Source organism: Microcebus murinus, chromosome 3 (assembly GCF_040939455.1).
Source record: "Microcebus murinus isolate Inina chromosome 3, M.murinus_Inina_mat1.0, whole genome shotgun sequence".
NCBI classification, from domain to species: Eukaryota; Metazoa; Chordata; class Mammalia; order Primates; family Cheirogaleidae; genus Microcebus; species Microcebus murinus.
In genome coordinates this window covers 80708142-80727589 of record NC_134106.1, presented here as the reverse complement: position 1 = coordinate 80727589, position 19448 = coordinate 80708142, and the positions used below count along the sequence as shown (strand labels likewise).

Below are 19448 nucleotides of genomic sequence, written 5' to 3'. Positions count from 1 at the left end.
TATTGTACTCAAAAGAATTGAAGGTAGGAACTCAAACAGGTCTTTGTACATACCTGTTCATATCAGTATTATTCACAATAGCCCAAAAGAGACAATAACCCAAGTGTCTATGGCTAGATAAATAGATAAACAAAAAGTGGTATGTACATGAAGTGGAATAATTCAGCTTTGAAATTAATAATAATATTCAGCTTTGAAAAGGAAGGACATTCTGATACATGCTACAATATGGGTGAACCTTGAAAATATTATGCCAAGTGAAATAAGCCAGTCACAAAAAGACAAAAACTGTATGACTTCACTTGTATGAGGTACCTAAAGAGTCACATGCATAGCAACAGAAAGTAGAATGGTTTGCCAGGGGCTGGGGGAAGGAGATGGGGAGTTATTTATTCAATGGGTGCACCGTTTAAGTTTGGGAAGATCAAAACGCCTTGAAGATGGATAGTGGTGATGGTTGCACAACAGTGTGAATGTACTTAAAGCCACTGATCCGTACACTTAAAAATGATTATGATGGTAAATTTTATGTTACGCATATTTGACTACAATTAAATGGGGAAAAGAGCAATAGGACAGAGAGGTGGGAGGACTGGACCCCCGGTTGGGAGACTTGGGTTCCAGTTTGAGCTCCACCACCCACGACCTGGGGAAGTTTCTAGGCAGCTTGGTTCCCTCATCCATACAATCAGCAGTTAGGTTAATTTACTCCTAAATTCTCATCCATCTCTAAAATTCTGTTCAGGGTTCTATATCTATTTCTTGTGTCCCTACCATGTGGATTTAGCAGTGAGCACAATAGATCAAGCCCTATCCTCCTAGAGCTTACGTTCTACTGGGAAGACCAACATTAAGCACACACACACACACACACACACACACACACACAGATGTGTCAGATGGGAAAATACTATCGAGTACAGCAACAGCAGGGTAAGGAGAGAGAATGGCCGAGTGCTGTGTCAGCTAAAGTGGCTAGGGACCTCCTCTCCAAAGAGGTGGCATTTGAACAAAGACTAAATGAAGGGAGGGAGGAGCCGTGAGAACATCCGGCTGGGGGTTTCTCAAGAGGACATAATGTGGATTCTCACCTGCCCACTGGATTTTGAAATCCAGATCTCACTGAAGAACCCCACAAGTGTCCATTCTGCAGGGAGCCCCCTCCCCAGCCCGGTTGCAGAGGGGCTTACCTGGTCGTGCAGATGTAGGTGCCAGAGTCCGCCTGCGAGGCTGGCAGGAACCAAAGGACATCATCATGGGCCCACATTCGAGTCTCTTCTTCTCCTGGTATCGTCCCAGCAGAGTCATTTTTACGCCACGTCAGGTTGACGTGGGGGCGGGCAGAGGGCCTCAACCAATACAGCATCTGCGGGCACCTCAGGGCCACAGGCTCCCCTTCCAGCCTTAATTCCCGTTTGTAATGCCTGCCACGATATTGGCAGTTTCCCGCAGCCGCTGAAAGACAGAGACAGCAACGTCAGGCTTTGGGTCCAAAACCTGCCCCGATCACAGAACCTGCCTGGACCCCAGACTGAGGACGGTTCTGGCAGGAAGACATAGAGCACATCTGAGGAAGATGTCATGTGTCCCCAACAAAACGACCTGCACCCTGGGGACCCCACTAACCCCCCGCCCTTGTCATTGTAATTTCAAAACTCCCAAATAAAAAGTTCAGGGATACTATACATTCCAACTTATATTTCGTGGGGAAAGTTAAATCGGGTTCACCTGGTGACCAAAAAATAAAAAATAAAAAAATAAGATTTAAAAACTTAGCCATATTTTTTACTTGTTGACCTCCTGTCCTTAACAGTAGATCTGGGCAGAGTTCAGACAGACAGGCTTATTCGGTAGGTCATGTGGTTAAAATCCAGAGGCGCCTTCTGTCAGGGGCAAACATGCCACTTCTCTGGTTTGCTCCTTGGCAGGAATGCCCGCCGCCCAGGGTGCAGCAAAGAGGATGGACAAGAAGCCGCATCTGCCAAGGCATGAACATTCACACCTTGCTTGCTGCTTGCAACAAAACCTCACTCGATAACAGCTTTCCCCGGAGAAGCTGCAGGATTTACTTCTTACCCGTGTGCACCTCCGGCCGAATGGTGAAGGCGGAAGCGCCCACCATCAACATGTACAAGCCGAACATCATTCCCGACAACTTCCGGAGGACACAGGAAGTGGAGATCTGAGGTCCAACACCATGTAGCCTAGGAGAGAGGACAGAGGAGTCACCAGGGGTCATGAGCCCCCAAAGAGAGAATCCCTAGAAGATGGTCCCAGGGGCAAGGTCCGGGGGCTTCCTGGGATGATGGAAACCTTTTTGCCTAGGTTTTCTGTTTTCGACAAGAAAACTCAACTTTTTTGGATTTGCTTCTCTGAAGCTGTAGATTCACTGAACACATCTAAAGTCAAATCCCTGGAGCACCTACAGATGCTCTTGGGATAGCCCAAGTCTCTGTCTCTCCAGAAGCATGCATTCGCAACCCTGCCTTCTGCCCGAGACGCTCTTTCCTCAGCTATGGCCACCGCGCGTGCCCTCTCCTCCTTCCGGTCTGTGCTCACCGTTCACTCTCACCTCCCCGTGTAAAACCGCACCACCCTTCTATCCCAATACTATCCCCAAGTTTCTTTTCCTGCTTATCATTTTCTGTGACATTCAGCACCCAACCATGTCTCCCCTCTCTATAATATATAACATAAGCCCCAAGTATGTAAAAACACTGCTTTATTTTATTCACAATTCTAGCCTCCATTCCTATTTGTTGAATGAACAATGAATGAATGAACAAATCGCTAGAAGCCCAAAGGACTTCATATTTCACTTGTCAGGGGGCTTAGCCTATATTCCCTACAGCAAGCGTCCTCAAACTACAGCCCACGGGCCACATGCGGGCCGCCTTGCACATTTATCCAGTTTTCCAGGCGTTTTTGCGCCGCTGCCTGTCCTGCTTAGCAGCCAACTCGTCCCGGGCCCACAGTGCGCACTCTCCAACGGTCTGAGGGACAGTGAACTGGCCCCTGTTTAAAAAGTTTGAGAACAGAGGAACCCTTATTTTACAAACAATTCTGACATATGCTGAGAGATTCTATGTCCTGCTGACTCTCTGGTCTAGAGCATTCCAGGGGGAAAAACAACATGAGGTCCACACAGGGAATAACTTACACAAGTTTGTGAAGCATTCCTCCCCCAGCCTCCACAGGACTGAGGTATCAGATGCCCTCTGTACTTCCCTGCAATCCTTCTCACCCCATATCGCAATTATCCCTTGTGGACAGCTAACCATCACCACAATGATGCTACTTAACAAACCACCCAAAACTAAATGGTGTAAAACAACAGTCGTTCACTCTTGTGCACAAGTCCGTGGGTCACGTGGAGGTTGGCTAATCTAAACTAGGCTGAGTTAGGCTCGGCTCTGAGCTACAGGTAGGATCAAGTCTGCGGCGTGTGTCTCTCATCTTCCTCGGACCAGTAGGCTTCCTGCTAGACGATCTTCTCATGGGATGGCAGAAATGCAAACGATGCTGACAAAAGCTCACCAGGTGGCTCTGAGAACTGGCTCGCTCCTGTCTGCCCACGTTCCATGGGCCACAGCAGTCAGGTGGCCAAGCTTGCCATGGGGGTTGCGGGGAGCAGCTGTGCCCTCTGCCACACCTGATTCTTGTCTGACTCCCCACAGGTGGTGACAACCTTGAAGGCAAAGGCCTGGTCTTGCTCACAGCCCTTGTGGCCTGCACAGTGCCCAGTCCCAGAAAATACTGGGGAATATTTATTAATGTAATTGGAAGTCTACCCGAGATGGAGTGGTCAGAGACTACAGGGGGGAATAAATCCCAACCACCCATTGCTTGGGTCGTTCTCTGCTCCTGGACCAGGTCTTGTGAATGACTCCCAGTGAACTCAGATGGCTCTCGACTGGCCAGGGCAGGGCAGGCACTGAGGAAGTGAGTCAGACGCCTGAGAGTCTGAGGGCTCAGAGCTGCAGCCTGAGCTCCCCCTTCTGGAGACCCGAGATCTTCCTGGTAGCTGAGTATCTGGCTGGAGCTGTCTCCCCTGAGCTCTTTCTGTTCCTGGATGGCCCTATTCCTCACATGTTTCTGAAGCACAGATATTTCCTGTAACTTTACCAGTCAGGTTTCAGGTTTGCTGGCACGGAAGGTCACATAAACATCCACCAGGTTGCTTTTCCCTCTTTGGACATGCATGAGCTTGTCATGTCCCCGACTGTCCTGGCCTGAGCCAGACTTGCTAACTCTCTAGCAAGGACATGGAAGAAGTGGGAAATAAATACACCATATTGAACCAATACCGCATATCACAATAAGTAAATGAAGTCAAAGATGCTGGTGTAGGGACTCTTTTAATAATAACAGCTGCTGTGCCAAGTTTTGAACATGCCTTCTTGCATTTTATCCCCATGATGTGAGGAGCACGCCGATTTTACAGGTGATGTATTAGGAGAGTTCAAAAGGGTTAAAAGGCTTGGCCGAGATCTTACAGCTAGTAAGTAGACATTGAAATTTAACCCCAGGATTCCAAAGCCCTTGCTCTTCAAAAATATAATTTCTGAGACAGATGCTGCTGGTTTTCTCTCCCAGTATCTGTCCCCTCTGCCTCACCAACAATAGAAACCCTGACTTAACTGGGCACATGCCCCCCCCCACACACACACACAAACACTACATTTCCCATCCTTTCTCAAGACTAAGAGTGAGTGGCCATGTGACAAAATGTTGGCTGATGAAATGTAAGTGGAAGTGTTGTGTGACCCTCCTGGGAAGTCTCCTTAAAAGTCTCTGCCACTCTTCCCTCCTGATGCTCGCTGGGGACATGGGTCTGGATCATGGCCACCACCTTGGACTCCAAAGCGCAGACCACTAGCTAAAAGTGGCGGGGCAGGGAGAAGGGAGTGTGAGTCCTGGGTGGCTTCGTGAAGCCGGCCACCACCCTAGACTACCTTCTTTTATGTGTTCAGGCTTTTTGTCACGCACAGCCAAACCTAACCCCGATATGTTGCCTTTCCAGCGTTTATCAAAGGAACCCGGGCTCCTCTTTCTGACATGCAACAGTTTCACATCCACAGTTCCTACCGGTCGACTCTAAAAGTCACTTTGACTCCACGGCAGGAGTTGACGTGCAGCCTTTCCTCGGATGAAAGCACCCCCCCACACACACTAAGGCTCACATTCTCCTGGGTTCAGGCTGAGCCTTGAATTATGTGAAGGTTTATAACCAGGTTTAAAATGACTTTGACACCAGAAAACCTGGCCGTGTCCAGCCAGGGGCAGTGACTAGCTGAAGCCACACAGAGCTACGGAGCTGAAGAGTCTTAGAGGAATCTAGTCCAATCTCTTCCTTTTACAGTGGATGCCAGTGAGTTTGAAGTTAACCCTCTCCTGCAAATCACATGGTTGGCTGGATGAAAAGTAAGAAGTTTTCCAACAAGGACCCTGTGGTAGTGGAATTGAATCCTAAAACGTCCTTCCCAAGTAATTGCCACCCCTGGTTCACCCCCCACCCCTTACCCCAGCCAAGAGAATTGTCTTGGTTTCTCTCCCTTGACTTGGGCAAAACAGCTGCTTTGCTGTGACTTCTCCGGGAAGTGGCTTCAGACAAGTAAACCACAAACACATAGTAGTGACAGTTTTCAATAACCAAAACCTCATAAAAAGGCTGGAGCCAAAATTGCCGTAGTGTGGGAAACAGTAAGTCTTTGGCAGGCCCAGAGGAAAAAAAAAATTAGTTTTGCAGAAGTTTGCAGCAAAACACTATTCTCCTGCCCTACTTTCTTTAAATGTGTTTTAAAATCAGAGATAGCTTGACATTTCTGTTGAAATCTGAGTTGACCCTCTTACCGGAAGAAACAAATTGCAAAGGCAGCTCATTCCAAGTATGTGAGTTAGAATTCTATCCCTATTTGTTTTTTTTTTTTTTTGGTCAAATAACCATGTTTCACAACACTTAATGTAAGAAAACAGAAGGCTAGGATGACAAGCGGGGCCAGGCATAGGAAAATGACAAAAATGTGTGAAGAATGGAAGGAAGGAAGGAAGGAAGGAAGGAAGGAAGGAAGGAAGGAAGGAAGGAAGGAAGGAAGGAAGGAAGGAAGGAAGGAAGGAAGGAAGGAAGGAAAAAGAAGGCAGTAAGGTAGGAAGAGCTGATGGCACAGCCCTGAGCCGGCCAGGTGGCGCACAGGTGGGGCACAGCGTCCTCAGCAGCACGCACTACGGCCCAGGGAACAGATTACCTGCCTCTGATTCCCAAGTATCTCTCTTCTGGCCCCCGGCTTCTGTTCATAGGCAATACATATAGCCTAAGAGTAGATAAATGAAAAAAACTCCACCTTTTAATTCAATTTTTAAAAATTACAGAAAGACTGAAAAGTTGAAATAATAGTATGACTACCTCCAGGCTATATTTCACCTAGATTCACCAATTGTTAACATTTTGCTGCATTTACTTCATTCTCATCCTCATTCTACCTGCACACACACACACACACACACACACACACACACACACACACACACACACATATTATACCTATTTTCTCCTGAACACCTAAAAGTTACAGATATCATTAAACTTTGTCCCTAAATACTGCAGAATACACCCAGGAATACATTTTTTAACAGATCGAGAGCAAGTAAGTAAATGATAGCTCCAGAAATGAATCTCCAAACATGTAAAAGGAGCAGAAATTTTATTCTATAGTATATTTGAATACATCTGGGCTGAATTCACCCAGATTGAACTTGATTTAAATCCTTAACTTATTCCCAGAAGTTTTTAGGCAACTGTCCCATTTCTGAGTCAGGTGGCACAGTCATCCAAAGACAAAAAACAAGGTGACAGGTGTTGACTGTCAGTGAAGTCAACTAGCTATCGGGCCTGACACACACCACCTAGTCACCTCTAGTGTGCAAAATGAATTCCTAAGAACCCACGTTGCATAGAACCTTCTGAAACCCATGGGGAAAATCAATGTTTACATCAAAATTAAGCTCGGAAATTTGTTTTTTAAATTCAAAGGTGAAGTAATATAAAAAGCATTTTTAACTAAGTCTTGGGAAATCACAGAGTTGTAAGAGTTTGAAGATAGCGAGGACCTAGGTTCAGATACAGATAAATTTATGACCAGCTTTGAGGCAGCTTTTGTTGAAAAATGTACTGGGCTCAAAGCAGAACCCTTTGGGTGGATTGTCTGCAAATCATTTTTGTTCTATGGGAAAGGGACAAGCTAGCTTTTCCCCACAGCGTTAAGGGAAGGAGGCCTCAGAGCAGCACAGCAGGATGGCTTCTGTCGGCACAGCCCTGTCCGATGACAGCTAGAGCTCTCCTTGAGGCTGGTCTCCCATCCCTAGTGGGCCCTGGGGGGCTGGAATCACTTCCTGGAGACCCATCTTCGGCTGAATGGGGTGCCGGGCCACCTTGGGCTGAATCTCAGAGGGGCAGACCTGCAGAGGCTGACCCAGGCAGCCCCACCAAGGGCCACACGTATTTTACTTTCTGCCAACAAATATCCCTTCTTGCTAAGACCACCCTTTCCCTGTCAAACCTTTTGAACTTGATCAACTTCTGTCCCAAGAACCACTGACCAAGAGACACTTCAGTCAATCAACCCAACTCCTGTTCCCGCTCATTCAAATCCTCCATTCACACAACCCGATCCCAGTGAGCCTGGGTCATTCAGAGCCCCCAGCAGGCTGGACCCTCCACCCGAGCTTCCTTCACCTTCTTCCCACATCAGGCCCTCCCCCAGGCTGACACCCACCATCACCTCTCCTCTAGCCCAGAATAGTTGCCATCCTTCTCCGAAATGACTGATGAGGAAACTCTGCCCATGAGGCCCTGGGCATCTACAGGGCAAATCCATCAGGATTCAAATTCTGCCAGCCTGATACTGGCATAAGAGGGGTTTGCCACTCTGTTCAACTCCAGAGGACAAAGCTTGTGAATCTCATAAAGTACAGCATTCCTGTTACAGACATGGAGCAAGAGAAATAGACTCAGATACCTTCAGTCACTTGCCCAAGGCTACAGAGCTAATGGAATGATACAGTAGGATTTAAACCAGAGTCTACACAATCCTCAGCTTTGGTGCTCATTCTCTGCTCTGTAGAAGTATCAAAACCTGGTGCTACAGGGGCTCCAGAAGCCATTAAGTTTAGCTGTCCACCCAAACAGTCTTCCCAAACCCAACATCCCCAATAGAAGGCCAAGGTTACCCCATCACAAGATGGGCATTTCCTGTCTTGTCATTTCAGAGGCCAAATTTGCCTCCCTCTAAACTTCATTCATTGGTCAGATCCCACCCTCTTGGGCAGCTCAGAATTCCGTCTGCTCCTTCCAGTAGCCCTGAGGGTTAGTGAGTCCATACAGAAGGGCACAGTAGAAAATACAAGGACAGAACAAGTGGGAATCCTGCCTTCCTGCCCACCAGCAGGAGGGTCATGGGCAGGTTATATTACCTGTGTGAGGCTCAGTGTCTGCATCTATAAAATGGACATGCCCTAGTGTGCACCACAGGAGAATTAGGTGGCATGTGATGTGTAAAGAGCTCAGCAGTGCTGCAAAGAGAAAGAGTTCAGCAACCAGTAGCTCTCAGCATTTTGCAGAAGAAGATCCAGCTACTCAGGAAGGTGAGGAGTATGCTCAAGGACTCGCAGATAGCACACCTGAGACAGAAGTCAGAGTTTCCACTGTCTGCATTCCACCTAATTCCTTCTCAAGGTCCATTCCACAGCCCTGCCTGAGAACTTGCTGGTATCATAATTGGTAGCTTAGCTAATACCAGTTACTCTATGAGAACTGTGTACAACTTTACCTAGTAGAATCAAAAATCCCAAGTGCATAAATCCATATTATAGAAATGTGTTGGACATTTAAATACAGTCATAAACACACACAAAGAGACACACATACATAATCAAGGCCTTCAAGGAACTCTAAGGCTTCCTATGCTTTCAGTTCAGACTGACATCTTAGTGCCAGAGTCTTTAAGCACCTGAAACTGGAGGCTGGAACTTAGACTCCTTTCCTCACTCGACCATTAACCAGCTATGTGATCTTAGGCAACCACAAAGTCATCTACTCAATCTGAGTCACAATTTCCTCATCCCTAAAACACAAATCTTAGGCTGCCAAGAGTTCCCAGGTCCCTCACAGGTGTAAAACCCTAGGATTCTAAGTCAATCTGGATTTGAGCTTAGGCCTCCATCCTGGGTACAGCTTCAATTTCTAAAGCATCAAGTGAGAGGGCTTAGCAAGACAACCACTGAACAGTCAGCTCACTTGCCAGAAGTCCCATAGATAGCAAAGGCAGAGCCAAGTCACAGGGCTTCTAAGTGCTCCTGGGCATTGGAGCTGTAGCTCTGTTTGGTTACCCACTGGGTAAGGTTAATTAGTAACTGACTGTTCTGCCAGCACCGGGACAGAGGGCTGGTTGCTAGCAGATACACACCCTTTAAGCCAAATGCTGCTTTCAATCTCTTGTCATCTAAGTGTAGGAAACACTTCAAATATTTGGATCATCAGTCATCCAGAAAACTCGCCCATCTGAAATATAACAAAGACAGAAGAAACAAGGACAGAAAGCTCTGAATAGCTGAAAGACAGACAACAGAATACTGGCACAAAGGCATGTATGTACTCTATTTTACTCACAGAAGAAGTTTCAAAGCCTTCCTTCAGAAGCTCTTTCTCTTGATTTGTATGAGCGTGGCTAGTTTTTCAGAGCAGTAGATTGTATTTTCCAAAGATGACCACAACAATATCTCTCATACCACATGGTCTTCCAGATTGTGACTGTGCCACTCTGCCATCCCAAGAGGTGGAGTCCAACTCATCTCCCTTGAATGTGGGCTGGCCTGTAACTTGCATGTAACCAACAGAATGCAGCAGAAGTGATGGCATGTGAACTGTGAAGCTAGGTCAGAAACATCCATGCAGCTTCCACCTAGTTTCCATAGAATGCTCACTCTGTGGGAGGCTAGCCACCATGGAAACAGTACAACTACCCCGAGAACACTTTGCTAGAAAGGCCACATGTAGAGGGTCTGGTTGTCAGTCCCAGCTATGCCCAGCCTTCCAGAAATCCCCTCAAAGGCACCAGCCATATGAATAAGGCCATCTTCGACTCTCCAGATGAGTCCATTCACCACCTGAGTACCACTGTGTGAACCACATCAAACCACATGGAGCAGAAGAATCACCCAGCTAAGCCCTTCTCATATAGAAGGTGTGAGTTACAATAAAATGGTTGTCATTTTAAGCCACTAAGTTTGGGGGTAGTTTTGTTTTTTTTTTTTTTTTTTTTTTTTGAGACAGAGTCTCGCTTTCTTGCCTAGGCTAGAGTGAGTGCCGTGGCGTCAGCCTAGCTCACAGCAACCTCAATCTCCTGGGCTCAAGCAATCCTGCTGTCTCAGCCTCCCGAGTTGCTGGGACTACAGGCACGAGCCACCATGCCCGGCTAATTTTTTATATATATATATTAGTTGGCCAATTAATTTCTTTCTATTTTTATAGTAGAGACGGGGTCTCGCTCAGGCTGGTTTTGAACTCCTGACCTTGAGCAATCCGCCCGCCTCGGCCTCCCAGAGTGCTAGGATTACAAGCGTGAGCCACCGCGCCCGGCCTGGGGGTAGTTTTTAATACTGTAATAGGTGAACAGAATGCTCAATCAAAAGCAGATTCCAGGTAGCAAATTAGAAAGAAAGACAGGGCTGGTAGAAGAAAACACACACTGAAAAAAGTGGCACCTGATTGCCCAGTATCAGAGGAGACAGAAAAAATGCTAGGAGAGATGCAGGAACCAAAGAGTATGGCAATCTGGGGCCTTTGAGAGCAGAAACAAACAGTCCCCTCCATGTGACTGCCCTGCAGAGGACATCAGGACCTGGCAGCACAAGATGGTTGAAGTTCCTAATGATTTCCCCAAATCATGAAGAACCACTTAAAGTTTGCTGAAAATGCTCTTTCTCTGGGATGGAACAGTACATAATATACACAACAAAGCTACTATTTTAATTATCTCCTAATGTGTTTCCCTTTGTGCTATTCTAGATTCTTCTATGGCTATGGCCCCAGGAAAGGGGAAGGTCAAAGACCTGCTCAGAAAGGAGGGAAGGAAGCGGGTATGACACAGAGGAAGTTCCTTCCTGGTAGGAATGGGAAGTAGAAGAAGGCAAGCACAAGAGGAAGTAGGAAGGCAGTCCTGCTCCTTGCTCTGGGTTCGAAACCCGAGAGCAAAGGTGAAAGAGAGAGGGAAGCCAAAAGCAGAGGAACTTTTGCTCTGCTTCCAAATTGGGTCTCTAGGGGAATCCCACCATGGTGAGGTGAGGGGTGCCAGGGAAGAACAGAAATAATGATGTGGCCTGTGAGGTAGAAGGGATACTGGGTCATTCTCCTGCAACCTCAGTTCTTTACTAACAGGAGAGATGCAGACCTTCCCCTGCACTCCCAGTGGAAAGTGGGAGGCGAGCTGAGATCTGGGCTGAGACGGGGCTGCCGTGATGAAGGACAGGGTGACCTAGAGCCAAGGCTACAGGCTACTGAGTCAGTAAAGAGCAGTGTGGCCCAACGTGGGGAATCTGCCCCACCTGCTAGTACATGACCACGTTGCCAAGGCCCACACTCTGCTACCGTGGCGTTCCTGGTGCTCCCCTGGCATCTTCTTGGTCCAGATGCTCCAACAGGTGCTGGAGCATCTGGTCTGATGGGTTGGTGCTCATGCCCTACTGCTTGCTAAACATTTTGAGTATCACCTGGAAAGTCTGAGCCAGGGAAGAAACAAGGTGATGGGCAAGACGCATAGGAGCTGTGGCGCCAGTGAGAGGCACCGTGGGCCTAAGCCAGCCAGTCGACTCAGAGGAGGCACCAGAGCTCAGGTTTTCCCCGCCATGGACCCAGCAGGAGATTCAGCAGGACATCTGATGACCAGGCAGCACGTGTGGATCAGCCACCTCCCTGCCATTCCCCCTATCCTCAGGCTCCTACCTGGCTGGGGGGAGGTGCCCTGTGGGAAACTGGAAGACGGAGTGTCTACCCAAAAAAAACGGAATGAATCCAAGGGAGGTGGATTGGAGCCAGCTGAGATAACGTGTAGGGGCAGGTTTCGTTCTCCTTCCCTAGTGAAAAGGGGCCTCCGGAACCAAATTAGATTGTTACTAGAAAAGGTACTTTGTTACTTTGTGGGGTTTTGGCCTCAATTTGCAATGAGTATAAATTTTCACAATGATATATATATGTATATACATATATATGTCATATTTATATATAAAAGAAATAATTTCTTCCAAAATGGTTAAGATGTCAAAACAGACAGGATATTTTTTTTGGTTTTTGTTTGTTTTTTGTTTTCTTTTTTTGAGGCAGGGTCTCATTCTGTCTCCCAGTCTAGAGTGCAGTGGCATAGTCATAGTTTACTGCAATCTCCTACTCCTAGGCTCAAGCAATCCTCCTGCCTCAGTCTCCTGAGTAGCTGGGACTGCAGGCACCCGTCACCATGCCCGGCTAATTTTTCTGTTTTTAGTAGAGACAGGGTCTTGCTCTTGCTCAGGCTGGTCTTGAACTCTTGGCCTCAAGTGATCCTCCCAAGGTAAGCCACCACCGGGGGCAGCCAGGATTTTCTTTTATTGCTTTGAAAGATCATCTTCTACTCTCTGGAAAATGTGCCCACCTAGAATGGCTTGTCCTCTGAGGGCCACCAAAGGTGACAGCTATCCTGAGCGTGTCCAGAAGAAAAGATAAAAGCCAACCAAAAAAAAAAAAAAAAAAAAAAAAGACTGAAAAACCCAAGTGATTTTCATCTATTCTGTGTGGGAAAATCCCTCACCCCTCACCACAAGAAAACCTGATCTTTAGCCTGACGACAGCCCATATTTACTGGGTTTTCCCCACAGACCCAAAAAGTCCCCCCAGGAAACCTTCTGCTCTCCCCAGGGTTGTGGACAAGGGTTCCATTTGTGTCCCCAGCCCCTCTGGCTCCTCTCTGGAGTCAGGTGCCGACCAGCTTGGTCCTGGCAGTGAGCACAGCTCCAGGAAGCTTGGTGACCCTTCCCCTCCCACTCCGGCTGACCTAACTGAGCAGCAGCGTATGGGAGGCACAGCCATGGCCACCAGTATTCACTCTCTGCACCCGTGAAGCCTGCACGGCATATGACTGGGAAGGACCAGAGTGTCCTCAGTCCTGTGCATGTCCTCACTAGGGAGTCTGCCTCTCTCCCCCCACTGCGCGGAGGCAGAGCCCTGTTTGTCCACACTGCCAGCACAGCACGGACCACCATCCTGATGGGAGGCTGAGGCCCACTGCCATCCCGATCCGCCCACCTGCTCCTGCTGTGTCTGTTTCTCCTTCTGGTAAATAAGAGTAACCCCCCCTCCCAGCCCTGGTGTCGGAACAACGTGAGCCCCACATCTGGTCACTGTAACTTCTGTTTTGAAAATGGCCTGGGTCCTCGAGGGGCTGTCATGAGTCATCACAGCCCAACGCAGTTACCAATGACAATGATGCAGCGAGAGCAAGAAATAAACGTGTGTTGTATTAAGCTACCGAGAGGTGTTAGACTATTGCTGCGGTACACCTGGTATGCACAGCAACCAGCAGAAGGATTAGGACATTGCATTCATTTTCTGCTGCTGTGTAACAAACCACCACAAACTCAGCCGCTTAAAACAACCCCATTTGTGAGCTCACCTTGCTATAACAGGTCACATGTCTGGGCTCAGCTTAGATGGAGTATCTGCTCAGGTCCCACAGACTGAAATCAGGGTATCAGTTGAACCATGTTCTTGGCTGGAGTTGGATGTCCTGTTCCAAGCTCATATGGTTGTTGTGATTGAGAAGCTAAGCTGGGGTCTCCACTTTCTTGCTGAATGAGACCACTCCCAGTTATAGCTGCCACCCGTGTTTTCCTGCCCTGTGGCCCTGTCCACAGCATGACGACAGAACATCTGCTGCTGCTTCAGGTCTCTCTGACCACTTGACTCCTCTAAGGAGCCCACCCGATGATGTCTGGCACAGCCATCATGGTCTTCCATTCGTTAACTTCAGGTCAACTGATTGGGAACCTAAATTACAGTGCTAGGATTCCTTCACCTGTGCCATCTAGGTCACTAGATCACTCCCACCGGATCATGGGAGTGACGTTCCACCTATTCGCATGTCTCACAGGGAGGGGATTCTACCAGGGCATGAATCAGCGAGAGTCATCCTAGAGTTCTGCCTACCACAGACATGTAAGAAAAATACCCTGATGAATATTACCTCTAGAAATTTAGGATCCACCAGAAGCTTTTTATTGACGTCTCCCTTGCTCCTAGACCTCTTCCTGAATTTTCTAAAGCCCTGCTACTCAAAGTGTGGTCCGTGGACCAGCAGCATGAATATCACCTGTTAGAAATGTAGACTCTCAGGCCCAACCTCACTCCTCAGGGATAAGTCATCCGCCCATTAACAAGACTCCCGCAGGATGTGAGAAGCATTGATCTCAAAAGACCCTTGTCCTGAAATAGCCTCCTCAGAGGCTTGTCACTGGGCAGGACACTCCTCTTCTCTCTCCTATGGATGTGGTTCTCAAAGTGTAGTCCCCAGGCCAGTGGCATCAGCATCATCCGGGAACTTATCAGAAATGCAGATTCTCAGGTCCCCAAACTACACTGAGTCAGAAATTCTGGGTGGGCCCCACAATCTGTGTTTTAATAAGTCCACCGGGTGACTCTGATGCAGCCTCAAGGTTGAGAACCATTGGCCAAAGGCAGTGTCATGACCAAGTGTCCCCCACATGGAGAGCAGTGAGGATGACATACAGAGGCAACCTGCGTCTGCAATGCTTCTGTTGTGTTGTTTCCAGGGGCCCACTGAGCTCTCCTGGCGCTAGGGAAGAGGGATCAGGGTTTCTGGGTCTTCTGGATCACTCAGCTCTGGCTGCCAAACAATTAGGTGTTGCAGGTTGGAGTGGGAGAGGGGACATTGAGGGGAAGGCAGTGGGCAGGGCCAGGAAGGGGGGTTCCCAGGCCAACTGAGAAAATCCCAGGCAGACACTATCCTTCCAGTTCCCCCAACCCATTAAGCTAAGATTCCTTCTTGCCTTTTGGGATAAACAAAGAAACAAAAAAAAAATGGACTAGAAAAATACAATTAAAATGGACAAGATTTTAAATGAGGTTTAAAGGAAGGCGCTCTCTTCCGTCTGTGATATGGGAATGCCAAGTGAGCCCGGGGAAGGATGCCCACTGGCCTGGGAGGGCAGAGCTGCAGAAACGGGCAGGAGAAGGGGGAGTCTGGTGGGAGACGAGATGAAGCAGAGAGAGGGGAGCTGGCAGCACCCACCGCAGATACGCAGCGCTGGGAGGGACTGGAGGGTTGGGACACCCAGTTGCCTCAGTTCATACAACAGGAAACTCAGAGAGATAGATCCTGATCAAGATCGCACCATCTTAGATGCAGAGCTAGAAGGCTGGGGCTCAAAGAAGACGAAGGGGCTCCAAAAGGGACTAGAATTCAAGAGAGGGAGCTTCAAAGAGTAAGAGCAAATGTTTATGTGGCACCTGCTTCGTCCTGCCCATAGTTGTATGTGCTTTATGTTATTCAGATTCTTTGGCTGTGTGATCATCACCATCAAGACCGCTATTTGTAGATGGGGAAACTGAGGCACTGGATAGTTAAACTGTGTAACATCACACAGCTAGTCAGAAGCAAGCTGGACTTTGAGCCCAGGCCAGTTAGCCTCAGGGGACAGGTTGCACCCCAACTGCATTTTGCTGCCTCTCACAGACAACCTCCAGACTCACTGCTCAGCCAACACCAGGGGCTCAGGCATCAGAGAAACGACACGTACTTTTAAAAATCAAGCATTCTACACCAGAAAATCCCAAGGAACGAAGCGTCTACATTCAGCAAGTCCACATCTCACATGTGCAGCCTCTTGTGCGGTGGAAACCGGTCTCTGACAATCAATTTCCTCCTGTCAGATGCTACAACATTTTTGCCTGCCACCTAAAACCACAGAACGTTCTCAGAAACCCTGGGATCTAGCCCTTTCTTTTACAGAGAAATTGAGGGCCAGAAAGGTCAGGAAATGCTTAAGGTCACCTTCACACAGGTGAAGAAAGTCACAGATGAAGAAGGTCACCCAGATGAGGTCTGGAGTCACCTGAGATCCAACAGAAATGGACTCAGGTGTCCTGACTCCCAGATAGCACTCGCTCTCTGTCGCTCTCTGTCTCTCAAAAGCCTCTTACCTGCAGCTCTGCATTCTTTCACCTTGTTGCTTCTCGTCCAGGGAAGGCTGCCAGGCCAGACTTTCACCTTCAGTGGGAGCTCGGCTGCCTGGGCAGGGATTTATAACCTCCTGGCGCAGGATTTCCTGACTGGCTGTGTCACTCACTCCCAGTGAGTGGCGGTGGACACACCTTTTTCCTCTTCGCAGGGGAGCACCCCCAGCTGCAGTCCTGAGTATGTGGTCACCCAGATGGGGAAGTGGCCAAGGAAACTCTGCGTAAGTTTCCCTATTTTTTTGTGACTCGCTAAAAATTACGTACTTCCAGCTGAGAGGTGGTTTTAAAATGATGTCTATTTTGCCCAACCATGGCCCCATGAAAGAGAAAAAGAGGTTCTTGGTTTTTAGCCAGTGGAAGAGTTTGTTTCTTCTCCCTCCCCAAGGAACCCTTCTAGGTTATGCTTATGTTTTGATTTGGTTGGCGTTTATTCAGAATCTTATATAACTTTTAATTGTTAGGAGAAGAAAGAAGTTGATTTGCAGATTCTTTATTACTTTTTTTTTTTTTTTTTGAGACAGAGTCTTACTCTGTTGCCCATGCTAGAGTGCCATGGCGTCAGCCTAGTTCACAGCAACCTCAAACTCCTGGGCTCAAGCAATCCCCCTGCCTCAGCCTCCCAAGTAGCTGGGACTACAGGCATGTGCCACCATGCCCGGCTAATTTTTTCTATATATTTTTAGTTGGTCAATTAATTTCTTTCTATTTTTTTTAATAGAGACGGGGTCTCGCTCTTGCTCAGGCTGGTTTCGAACTCCTGCCCTTGAGCAATCCGCCCACCTCGGCCTCCCAGAGTGCTAGGATTACAGGCGTGAGCCACCACAACTGTCCTGATTCTTTATCACATTTTGTGGAGTTTGACTAACTGAATAGTTTGTATTCTAAAAGTGGAGCCCAGTGCTAAGTCATGTCTATACAAAACAAATGTCTCCTAACCCCTCTGGCTGCCCCTCCCCCACAAGTCATCTCCATAACATTAGAGAGAGGACAGAAGACAGAGCGTGGGCAGGGGGGAGCCTGACCCGCAGCTGCTGCAGACACTTGCTCAGAGCCACCCGGATCCCCTGCAGGCCTCACCAGTGACAGGGCCAACTTGATCCTGCCTTTCAACACCCTCCACCTCGCTGACTCAGATCGATACTGGCCTCCAGGGACGAGATTTCAAAGACCTCAGGAAGCCAAAAGGGTAAGGACTTGGCCACAGGCTCCCTAGAAGGGCAGGACCTGGTGCTTGAACCCCCTGTGTCCCCTTGTCTACGTGCAGGGCCATGTCACATAGTTTAGGCAGAGGTATAATTTGGATTCCCCCTGTTGGTAGATGGAGAAGAAGGACATCTTTTCAAAATGTACTTTAAAATCCATGTTATTAAACTTCATGACACCTTCTGCCTGATTGATTCAGATCTACGTATTCTTTTACAGGTACAAAGGCAGGTACAGAAACTCTTTTAGAAAACTCTTAGGAATTTCATACCCCAAACAAACAGCTCACAGCCAGAAGGGCCCACTGGCCCTGTCTTTATGCTTTTGCTAACAAGGAAGGTACCTCTTGGAGGTCAAAACCCAGACAATAAAAATCATAGATAAATACAATGTTAGAGCTAGATGGAAACTTAGACCAAATCCATCCTCCAGTTTAAAGAAGAGAACACTGAGGTCTGAGCATTTGGGGGGCTGCAGGTGAGTATGCTATGTTAATATCACAGTGTGTGTAATTTCGTGATGGGTGGTGTTCTTATGGAAACAGTGAAGACCCCAAAACGGAGTTTGCTGGGCAAAGTATAAAATGTTACATTGTATCCATGTTTGTTCTTTTTCCAAGGACCAATGGAAGGTGGAATATTTGTTTTGATTCCATCATTTTGACATGGTAAGATTGAAGTGTGAGCTACACATTTTGGGGTCAAGCCTGATAAGTGTGAAGGACAGGAAGATCTCACCAAACACATCATGCCAGGAAAAAGAGCATGCCAATAATTGAGTTCCTCCCTCCACACTCTCTCTGTGGTCAACCAAACACATCACTCCCGGCTGACCTGCCTTGGTGGGGATCCTCCTCACTGAATGACACCGGCAGCGCACAGCTTAATATAGCCAAAGAGAGGAAGCAAAATCATGAACTCTGCCTCTGGCCATGCTGAAATGTAACTGCTGATCTTGTGATCTACAAAGAGGAATTTACACAACCTCGCTTCTTTATGGAAAAACTTGATCACAGAGTCACAAGAATCGCCTGAACAGTCTTTTCAAGAACGAATGCTCAGACCCAATGCTCAGCCGAGAGTAAGTCCCCACGCCTGCGGTCGGACTCGAGGAACAAGGGCTGCTCTTCCTGTGTCCCTTGTGCTCCGTTAGCAGCCTGCACTGTGCTGTCCCCACCATCAACAGCACATTGGGCTCAATTTCTCCACCAGCCGACAGGAAATGGACAAGGTACAGAATGTTCTGTGGTATCTCGAAATCCTCTGACATTTGGGGTGAAAGTCAGTAGGATGTTGATTGCAAGGACTGAAGCAATGATTCTCTATTTTTTAGACCCAGGAAGACTTTCCAAAGTCTGTTCTGGTTCAGAGATTAATAGGATCCTCTGAAAGCCCTTGTAGCAAGGTTTTGACCCCTTTCCCTTCCTTATAATGTACAAACCAGAGGGTGGAGGAAGGTGAGAAGGGAGGAGATGGGTGTCTGTTGGCCCCTGTGACATGTATTATAACAGGTGTTATCTGTCCCCAGTTTTATGGTACAGCCTCAATTCCACATACTCTGTCATACCATCCCCATACATCCACTCATTCTTATCAGAGCAGAGTCCCATCATTTTGATTCAAGAAAATATGGTCATCAAAACCATAGGATAAATTTAGAAATCAGACCCCACAAAATTAAAAAACTCTAACGCCTGCCCTGGCCAACTGGACAATAGCAGAAAAAACTCTATGTCTTAGTCCCTTTTGCCATATACAGTAACATGTTCACAGCTTCCAGGAATTAGGACGTGGACATCTTTGGGCTCTGTTATTCTGCCTACCCTAAGCTCATAGATTCCCTCTAGTCCTTGTGGTTTGAGCTTTACAATTTTACACAGAAGCATTTAAAAAAGGCTCTGCATTAATATGAATCAGAACACCACAATTCCTTTCACGCCTAAAGCTAAAGTTGTCTAGAAAGCATAGAC

General features: G+C 47.7%; 1 protein-coding gene across 3 annotated transcripts in view; it reads right to left on the bottom strand.

Annotated features, from left to right (window-relative positions):
* Positions 1-16462, bottom strand: part of IL1R2 (interleukin 1 receptor type 2) — a 38617-nt gene extending 22155 nt beyond the window's left edge. The window contains exons 1-4 of one of the 3 annotated variants that reach the window (XM_012740529.3): positions 16241-16462; positions 2077-2204; positions 1699-1728; positions 1191-1455 (exon numbers count right to left, since the gene is read on the bottom strand). In XM_012740529.3, the coding sequence (XP_012595983.2) occupies positions 1191-1455; positions 1699-1728; positions 2077-2204; positions 16241-16254 (437 nt within the window). In that variant the 5' untranslated portion in view covers positions 16255-16462. The remainder of the gene's footprint in view (positions 1-1190; positions 1456-1698; positions 1729-2076; positions 2205-16240) is intronic. The other 2 variants (XM_012740527.3, XM_012740528.3) reach the window with 2 other exon arrangements.
* Between the last annotated feature and the right edge of the window lie 2986 nt (positions 16463-19448).